Here is a 9,967-nt window from a genome sequence, read left to right on the forward strand (position 1 = left end):
ATCCCAGTGAGCACACCGATTCCCATCTGGCCCAAGGTGCAGAGAAAGGGGTGGCAGTTGCAGAGTCCAAGCCCAATTCCAGCCTGCAAAGGGCAGCAACCAACCAGACCAACTCCCATGGTGAGTCCCTGCATGGGGCCCCAGCCCTCCTCAAACAGACTGCTAGGAGGCTGGTGCAATAGGTGATTAGGAAAAGAAAACAGATGCCTGTGACCACATTTTTATTGGGAATATTTACACAAAACAATCCCCCTCCCATGGCCCCTCCCCCACACAACGTCTGGTTGACCTGCTGCTTCTGAGAAACTCAGGGTGGGGGAGTCTGTACAATGCTCTTAGAGAAACCCTTCATCATACACAGAGGTGTTCCTGCCAGCCCACTGCTTCCCCCATCCCTGGCCCCTGGGCTCAAAGATTCTCCATCTGCTGGGTGAAGAGAGAGGGACCATAAGAATCCAGATAATGCTTGAGAGGCTGGGTCTGATCCAAGCCCCCACTACCACCGCCATCAAATTAGGAGTTCCTGCTCCCCTCCCTCCCCCCCCGGACTGAAAAGCACCAGAGCTGCTTCCTAGAGCAGTCTCGGTACCCCAGCCGCTCTGCAGAAAAGGAACACTGGCCAGGTGCTGGAGACTCCTCCACGTGGTGCAATGACAGCTTAGGTTTTTATGGCTGTGTCTCGGGATTTGTAGGCCACACCTCGGCTCTTCAGCTCCCGCACAATCCCTGCAACAAAGAGACAAACAAGAACTTCAGTGTCACTGGGAAAAGGGAGACTTGGGAAATCTGGTGGCTATGAGCCTACTCATCCTACCCCAGGTGTAGGCCCTCACCCTGTCCCCGTTCCCATAACGCCCAAAGCCTCACTAACACGAATTACTCTGTTCACATTCCTTGTGAGGGGGCAAGTCTCAGCCCCATTTTAGAGATGGGCAGCTCAAAGGGCCCATTAGATCATCCAGTCTGACTGCCTGTAGAACACAGACCGTTACATGCCACCCAGTCATCCCTGGATTGGACCCAGTAACTTGTCTTTGACTAAAGCACCTTGCAGAAAGGCGTCCAGTCTGGATTTGAGAACATTGAGACCAAGAATTCACTGATCCCTTTGGCAGGTTGTTTCAGTGGCTCATCGCCATCACTGTTAAATATTTGTGTCTATTTCTACTTTGCATTTGTGTGGCTTTAACTTCCAGCCACTGGGTCTTGCTTGGCCTTTCTGCACTAGATTAAAGAGCCCGTTGGCATCCAGTATTTTCCCCCCATGTAATTAATTCCTCTGAACCTTCTCTTTGACCAGCTAAACAGGTTGAGCTCTTGAAGTGTCTGGCTGCAAGGCATTTTCATCAGCCCTCACATCATTTCTCTGGATTTCTCTGCACCCTTTCCAATTTTTCCAACATCTTTTAAAAAGTGTTGATTCAACAACTGCAGAGTCTTCCAGTATTGTCTCATCAATGCTGTATACGGAGGTAAACATCACCTTTCTAGTCACTACTCCTGTTTATGTATCACAGCTCACATTAGCTCCATCTGCCCCAGCATCACACTGAGAACTCAGGATGATTTGCTTGTCCACTTTGACCCTTAAATCCTTTAAAGGCTCAGTGCTCCCATTAGTAGGTACAGCCTGCATTTCTTCTTCCTAGATATGTAACACTGCATTTCATCATCATCTCCTTTTTTCCAAATGCCAACACTGGGTAGGGCCAAGGTTTGAGCAGATTCCAACCATGTCAGTTCTGAGCTGCCCTCTGAGTCTGTTGCCTGGATGGCTTCACCTCCTATCTCCTTGACCATCCACAGTTTCTCTCTCCAGGCACTTTTCCATAGAGAAGAATTTTAGGCACTCAGCAGGGGGTCACTCTAGCAGCATGGCCAAACACTGAAGCTTACAGAGCTCTGTGTAAGCTTGACAATTTCTCTCTCTCACCCACAGAAGGTGGTCCAATAAAAAGATATTACCTCACCCACCCTGTCTCGCTAATATCCTGGGACCCACACAGCTAAAACACTGTCTGCCCAGTCTTCGTCATTTACCACTCCTCCTTTGTCTCACCTGCAAAATTGATCAGCAAGGATTTTATGTTTACATCCAGATCACTGATGGAAATGTTGCAGCATTGGGCCTACCACCTAACATTTTGGTGGAACCCCACCAGTAACAGCTGCATTTGATGATGATTCCCATCAGCAACTACTTTTTGAGATGGTCAGTTAGCCAGTTTGGACTCAGTTTAACACATGCTCTGATACTGTATAGTTCTCTTTTTAAAAACAGAGATCAGAAGGATGTGTAGTACTAAATCAAATGCCTTACAAGAATCTAAGTAAATTACATCGATGCACTTTTATTAAGCAAACATGTAATCTCAAAATGAAATCAGGCAGAGAGGGACAAAACTTGCCTAGATCATACAGAGAGTACACGCAGAGCTGAGAATAGAATTCTGATCCTCCCTCCACCATGTGTGGATTCAGGTGAGTGCCCCTACACGGGGAGACACCATCCCACCACCCTTTTAAAAATCAGGAGAAAAATCAGCGAGATTACCTTGGGGCAGACGACCAGTTACAGACACTGCATACACACCAGGCTTGAAATTACCTGAAAGAGAGACAGACAGACAGCACACACACTGGCTTATTCTCCACATCACCATCCAGGCAAGAGAACGTAGCCCTTGGTAATTTGGTGTGTTGAATTCCCCCCACCTCCACCCCCAATTCAATGGTAATAAGGGAGGAATACACTAGAAGGGAGTGAGAAAGCACTTTTCCCATGGAGAGTAAATCACTGTGTCTTTAAAGGACACCTGCTCAACAACAGAGCACCAGGCAGGACTCCACAGCCCCACCTGAAACTTATCCAACCTCCCTGGCCCTGCGGGGGTGGTGAGGAAAGCTATTGCTGCTACCTGAACATTCGTCAGAGGAAAATAAGCTAAAGTATAAGAGGAGAGAGACACACTCACTGACTCGCTGCCACTTGGAGACCCAGCTGTCCTCAGGGCTCATCATAGCAATAATCCTGCAGAAGAGAAGAGGATTAGTGCACAAGGCATGTTTCTGACTGCAAGCCTCACCACACAGCACAACCCAGACTAACCAGAGGTAGGATGAAGAGCAAGTCAAGACCCCCTCCTCTTACATTCCCCAGCACTTGGCAGCAGAAGGGTCATGGATACTAGCAGCAAAAATGAAGCCCTCTTCTATGGTGTCACCATGTCAGAGCTCCCTCTGGCAAAAGATAAAGGGGAGGAGGGGGAAGTGTGGAAACAGGAGACTCCCATTAACCCTTGGGAACGTACCAGCTCCTGCAGGTTGACAGAGACATGTCTGCCTTGACCAGTCAGATCAGACACTTGAGACTCCACTATCTATACACATGGTTGGCACTGCTGCCTAGAAGTCAAAGGCAGGTTACCGTATACTCTTGAGGGCATTCTGCACCAAAAAATTAATAATTCTGTGCACAATATTTTAAAATTCTGCACGTTTTATTTGTCAATAAATAAATGCAGCGGCTCCAGCACGGCAGTGGGGAGCACAGGGCACTGGCCGCACGAAGGTGGGAGATCACCCTGCAACCCCCTCCCTGGGATACGGACTCAGCAGTGATGCTGCACCCAACGCTGACAGCACAAGGCCTGGGGGTCTGGGTGTGGAGATTGCAGCGGGGAGGTCTGGGTGCTGGGGGAGTGAGGGCTCAGGGTGGGGCATCAGGTGGGGGTTTGAGTGCAGGGAGCTCAGTGGAGGTGCAGGAGTGGGGGTCTGGAGGCAGGGGGCTGGGTGCAAGGCGGCTCCAGAAGCAGGGGTTGAGTTTCAACGGGGTGGGGTATATGGAGGGCTTTGGCCTTCCTGATTACACCCCTGCATGCTCAAGCAATATTTTTATACTCCTCCCTAGTCAGCTGTCCAAGTTTCCACTTCTTGTAAGCTTCCTTTTTGTGTTTAAGCTCACCAAAGATTTCTCTGTTAAGCCAAGCTGGTCGCTTGCCATATTTGCTATTCTTTCTGCACACTGGGATGGTTTGTTCCTGCACCCTCAATAAGGCTTCTTTAAAATACAGCCAGCTCTCCTGGACTCCTTTCCCCCTATTAGCCTCCCAACAACAGCACAGACCTCTTTCACTTCAGCTACAGGAGCAAACGGAGGGGAGGATGGAGAGAAAGGGGGAGGAAAACACAAACACACACAGGACAGATGGAGAAACAGTTATTCTCTATATGGTCTGGCTCAGAGGGACAACACACTTTGCCAGTGGGTTACACAATTCGTGAAGCAGCAGTGGAACACTGGGAAGGAGGATTCTGGATTTCTATCCCTGGCTCGGAGAGCAGAGTGTGGGCTAGTGTTACAGACAGCATGGCCTGGCATAACATAACATAACAGCACCCCTGTGTCTGACCATCGAGGGAACTGAACCGTGGACCTCTGGATGTAGCAGCAGCAGGAGACTTCACCACATTGTGTAAGCGTGGGCTACACAAGCACATGGAGGTGTTAGTGCTACAGAGCATTGCTGGTGCTGCAGAGTTGTTAATGCTGCTGTTCTTGGGGTTAGCTGCACTAGCAGAGAGTGCAGCTTGCTGATTCAGCAGACAATGTTGTTCATAAAAAGGCCACAGGCTCAGCTCGGTGGTGAAGGTGCTTGGCCAGGTTTATTGTCAGCAAAGCACAGTACGAGTGCCTGGCCAATGGGTCACAGGGACACTGACACACATATGACAAGATAACAGCTCGGTCAGCATAACAGGATGCTGTCCCCTCAGCCATTACAAAGTGTCCCCTTCTATAGTTTCTCCTTTTATACAGTGATACAAACAAGTTACATCTGACACTCCAGGTGTTGTTAGTTACCGCCCTTCTCCTTGTACCTTCTAGTTCCAACAAAATACCCTTATCCATTATCCTGTCATCCCCTCCTTATCTTACGAGAGGTCGATGTGGTCCTGTACCACCTCTTGAAAATGTGTTTACATGGTTATTTGAAACCTTTGCGTGTTCTTGTACCATCCTCTCCGGTCAGAAACGGGCTTACTTGGTGAGCCAATACCGGGTGTGTTACTATACTGCCAAGGCCTACTCTGGTTCATACTGTGTGTTATGTCTAGGGCTCCAACAAGGCCTACACATGGGTCCGGTTGTTCCTACTGAAGGCTGTATGGAAAAATTTTACAGACTTGGCTCGATTATCTTAGAGACATGGATTCTGTTGCCAGTTTTGCCAGAAGTGAATCTGTGCAAGCGTTAGCTCATCTGTGAAAGGAGCATACGATAGTTATCTCCCCCAAGGTAACAGTCAGAGACCTTGGTTAAAGGAACAGAAATAGTAGCAGCTGTCAGTGGAAGAGAGGGGACTAGAACTCATGGCCCCCTCACTCACCTCTCAATGCATCCTCCCCTAAACTACAATGCACAGTGTGGGGCTCTTCCCCATCCGCCAGCCATCTGAAGGCAAGAACTTGTTGCATTTTCACAAAAGTTCCTGCAGCAGGGGGACTGATGATAAATTAATTATCAGCAATGTAATTAATTAAGAGAACTGACAACACTTATCAGCTAGTTGTGCTAGAATTCTATTAATTATTTCAACCAGTTTAACAGATGCAAAGTAAGGCTCACTGGTTTGCAATATTCCAGATCATTCCCAATGTATTTTTTAAACCATTAGTACATTTGCTACCCTCCAATACAGCATGAGAATCCAAGGGGCTGCATATTAACATGGCATACATTAAATTGATTACAAACTGGCTAACTAATAGGTCTCAAAATGTAACTGTAAACAGGGAATTGTCATCCTATTGGGTGTGTTTCCAGCAGGGTCACAGAGATTCTTGGCCCTACACTAATTAACATTTTTACCAATGACCTGGAAGGAAATATGAAACCATCACGGATAAAGTTCGCAGATGACAGAAAAATAAGGGGAGTGATAAATAATCAAACAGGTTACAGATTCAGAGTGATCTGGATCTCATGGTAAACTGAGTGCAAGCAAACAATATGTGTTGTATGCATTTTCATTTAACTGCAGTAGAACTAGGAACAAAGAACGTAGGCCATATTTACACAATGGGGGACTCCATCCTGGAAAGCAGTGACTCTGAAAAAGATTTGTGGGATAAGGGTGGATAATCAGCTGAATACAAGCTCCCATGGGAAGCTGTAGCAAAAAGCGATAATGCGATCCTGGGATGCATAAACAGAAGAATCTTGAGTAGGGGTAGAAAGATTATTTTACATCTGTATTTGGCCCTGGTGCGACCACTGTCGGAATACTGTGTCCAGTTCTGGTGCCCACAATTCAAGAAGGCTGTTGATAAATTGGAGAGCGTTCAGAGAAAAGCTACAAGAAGGATTCAAAGATTAGAAAGCCTGCCTTATAGTGATAGACTCAAAGAGCTAAATCTATTTAGCTAACCAAAGAGAAGGTTAAGGTGTGACTTGATTAGTCTACAAGTATCTACAGGGGGAACAAATATTTAATAATGAGCTCTTCAATCTAGCAAAGAAAGCTATGACACAATCCAATGGCTGGAGGTAGATGCTAGACAAATTCAGATGGGAAATAAGGCGTAATTTCTGAACAATGAGAGTAATTAACCATTAGAACAATTTACCAAGGATTTTGGTGGATTCTCCATCACTAACAATTTTTAAATCAAGATTGGATGTTTTTCTAAAAGTTCTGCTTCAGGAATCACTTTAATGAAGTTTTCTGGTTTGTGTTCCACGGGTCAGACTACTACATGGTCACAATGATTCCTTCTGGCCTTGGAGTTCATGAATCTGTATTATTCAGCAGGGTGGCCAAACTGCGGCTTGCGAGCCACATGTGGCTCTTTTACAGTTAAAGTGCAGCTCGCAGAGCCCCCCATACCCCCCCATTCTCCACCTACCAGGCTGGATGGGGGGAGCTCAGGACTTCTGCCCTGCACCAGGATGGCTGGGCTAGGGGCATCTGCCCAGAGGGGAGAGAGGTTGAGGAGCTTCAGCCCTGCGGGAGGTGCATGCCGGGGTTCGGTGGCTTCAGCCCCACTCTTGGTGAACCTTCGAGTCCCAGCAGGTGCCTCCCGCGGGGCTGGAGCCCCTCGCCCCTCCACCCTGCTGCAGCGCAAGAGCCACGAGCCCTGGCTCTCAAATTTCTGAAGACTATCACACGCGGCTCACATGGTCAGTAAGTTTGGCCACCCCTGTTATACAGTCTCCTGTCTTTGCTCATGCTCAGCCTTGGAAGCATCCTTAAGATGACTAGAGGCAACCCCATCCTCAGTTCTCTTCTCAGGTCCTTAAAGTTATCCTTGGTTTGTTTAACCACCTTCAGATGTGACACTTGCTCACGTGGGGGCTCCCCAGCTGGAGGATGCTGTTCTCCTTCTGTAAGCAACCGTGGGATGCGGCCATGCTCCTCGTTACAGAGCCCCAATCCAACATCTCTGGCTTCCACTCCCATTGGCAGGCACCTTAGCCTCTGGCTAGACCACTAGGAAGCCTCAAGGTACATCTACACTGTGATAAAAAACTTGCATCACCAAGGCTCTTAGCCCGGGTCAACTGACTCGGTCTGCAGGGCTAAAAACTGCAGTGTAAACATTCAGGGTCAAGCTGGAGTCCAGGCTTCACCATCACAGGATCTCAGAACCTGGGCTCCAGCTCAAGCATCTACACTGCAATTTTACAGCCTGGCAGCTTGAGCGCCACAAGCCTGAGCCAGCGGACCCCGGCCAGTCATGGCCGCGCCTAGACCAGACCCTCAGCCTCGTGTCAGTCGTGTGACATGCTGGGCCAAGCCCAAGGGGGAGCAGCCTGGCCAGGAAGTGCTAGAGCTGGTGTCTGGTAGCACCCGAGTTCCCAGAAAGTCCCCGTGGCCCCCAAGCTGCCTCGCCCCGGGGCTCACCCATCAAAGGAGGAGCTGGTGCAGTCATAGACCATCTCACGGTTGCCCTTCATCTGCAGGTAGGCGTCGCAGTTATCGCACCCGTCATACTCGAACTGGTCGATGGTCTGCGTGGCAGGAAGAGAGGGATCAGAGCCTGGGATCCCCGCGCGTGTCCGCGCTCGGCCCACCCCCCGCGTGTCCCCTCTAACCGCGGCCCACGCGTGTCCCCTTCCCCCCCGTCCTGGCACCTTGACCAAGGAGCAGAGCAGACAGGCCCGCAGATGCCGCAGATCCTTAGGCACCGTCTCCAGCGCCATCACTCGCCCCACCCCCAACGGAAGAAGGAGAAGCCCCCGCGGACCATAGATATACACAACAGAACGGCTCGGTCACTTCCTGTGCCGGACAGGCGGACTTCCGGTCCCGCGCCACTCTCGGCGCAAGCGCAGAATGCTTCGTTCCCGGGTGGGAGAGGCGCGAGCAAGAGGACGGCCCCTCCTCCGCGCGGGCGGGGCTTGGCCACGGGCCTGACCTCGCTTAGCAACCGGGCCCGGCTTAGTGCTGACTCCGCGGCACAGCCCGGCTATGGGGAACCGGGACCTGCGGCATCGCTCACTTCCCGCAGCCCCATAGAGCCCTGCGTCTGCCCCCCGCTCTTCCCGCCTCTCTGCGCCCCCAGCAGCGCCACGGGGGTGGTGCCAGAGGCGGGATTGAACCCGGGACCGCATTCGACATGTTTCCAGCTTGCACTAAAGAGCTGGTCTCGCAAGCAGTCAGGCCACGTGCCCCGCCGCTCGGGCTGGGTCCGGCGCCTAACACCCGCTCCACCAGACCATTCCCCCCGCTAGATCAGCCGCTGAGGCGGAACCCCTGCAGCTTCAGACGCTTTGCAAAGACTCTTGCTAATGGAGCTGCAGGGGAAACTACGGACACCCGTGTAGACCAGCCACTGGAGTAGGACTTGATATGCATTTTCCCAGCGAGTTACTCAACTGTTTATTAGTCAATAGTAGGTTACTGGGCCCAGATCCTCCATGGAAGTTAGGACAAGTGACCTTTGAGCATCTGGGCTTTAGTGACCAGGAATTTTGGAGTCTGTTACTGGCTCTGGAAACTCTGTGTGTGGCTGGAGAAGAGAAGACAGGTCTCCAGTTCATTCTTCTGGCAGCAAGCCAGAAATACCCTTGCCTGAAGGAAGGGGAACAGTGCACAAGTGACTGGTTTCCGCTGAAATGAATCTGGCTTCTTTCCTCTGGCTCTTTTGGAGTACGCCTGCACTGCAGTAGGAGGTGTGATTGCAGCATGTGTAGACATACCTGAGCTAGTTTTAATCGAGCTAGTTCAGGTACCAATAGTAATGAAGCTGTGGCCGCACAGACTAGCTGCTGAAGCACAAACCCACTAGGGAGCCTGGGTATGTACCATGAGCCTCTATGGCCTGTGCTATGTTAGCTTGTAGCTGGTTCATAATCCTCTGTGTAGTCCAGCCACAGGAACATACAGAACCACTCTGTGTTAGTGGGGGTGATGCACAATAAAAAGTAAATTGCCATACTGCTCAAAGCCTCAGTCCTTCAGCTAATTCTCTCCTTTTTCTTTCTTCCTGCCTCTTTTCCTTTACTTTTCAGCTTTTGATTTGATTCACTTTTCTTTCCCCTTTCTCTGTTTAACTCTCCCATCCTCATCTAATGCCCTTTCTTCACCTCCTCACTTTAGAGTATCAGGAGGGGAGAGATGAGGAAGCCATTTTGTTGCCCCAGGAACATGACTTGTCCTGTCTTTTTTCCCAGGAGGGGGATGGGAAGCCACCAAAGGTACAGTAACTCCTCACTTAACATTGTTTCGTTGCTGATCAATTAGGGAACATGCTAGTTTAAAGTTGTGTAATGCTCCCTTCTAACATTGTTTGGCAGCTGCCTGCTTTGTCTACTGCTTGCAGGAAGAGCAGCCCGTTGCAGCTAGCTGGTGGGGACTTGGAACCAGGGTGGACCGGCAGCCCCCCATCAGCTCCCTGCTCCCCTAAGTTCCCTGTGCAGCAGCTGCCCAGCAGGCTAGCAATTGCAGCTGTCCCTCCCCCC

General features: G+C 50.1%; 1 protein-coding gene across 1 annotated transcript; it reads right to left on the reverse strand.

Moving 5' to 3' along the window:
• Positions 1 to 204: 204 nt before the first annotated feature.
• SUPT4H1 (SPT4 homolog, DSIF elongation factor subunit) lies at positions 205 to 8,308 on the reverse strand. Its single transcript, XM_065418296.1, has 5 exons — positions 8,138 to 8,308; positions 7,908 to 8,014; positions 2,976 to 3,031; positions 2,555 to 2,608; positions 205 to 726 (listed from the first exon to the last, which is right to left on the reverse strand). The coding sequence occupies exons 1-5, from the start codon at positions 8,204 to 8,206 to the stop codon at positions 659 to 661; spliced, it is 354 nt and encodes a 117-aa protein (XP_065274368.1). The 5' UTR covers positions 8,207 to 8,308; the 3' UTR covers positions 205 to 658.
• Between the last annotated feature and the right edge of the window lie 1,659 nt (positions 8,309 to 9,967).

Source organism: Emys orbicularis, chromosome 17, assembly GCF_028017835.1.
Source record: "Emys orbicularis isolate rEmyOrb1 chromosome 17, rEmyOrb1.hap1, whole genome shotgun sequence".
NCBI classification, from domain to species: domain Eukaryota; kingdom Metazoa; phylum Chordata; order Testudines; family Emydidae; genus Emys; species Emys orbicularis.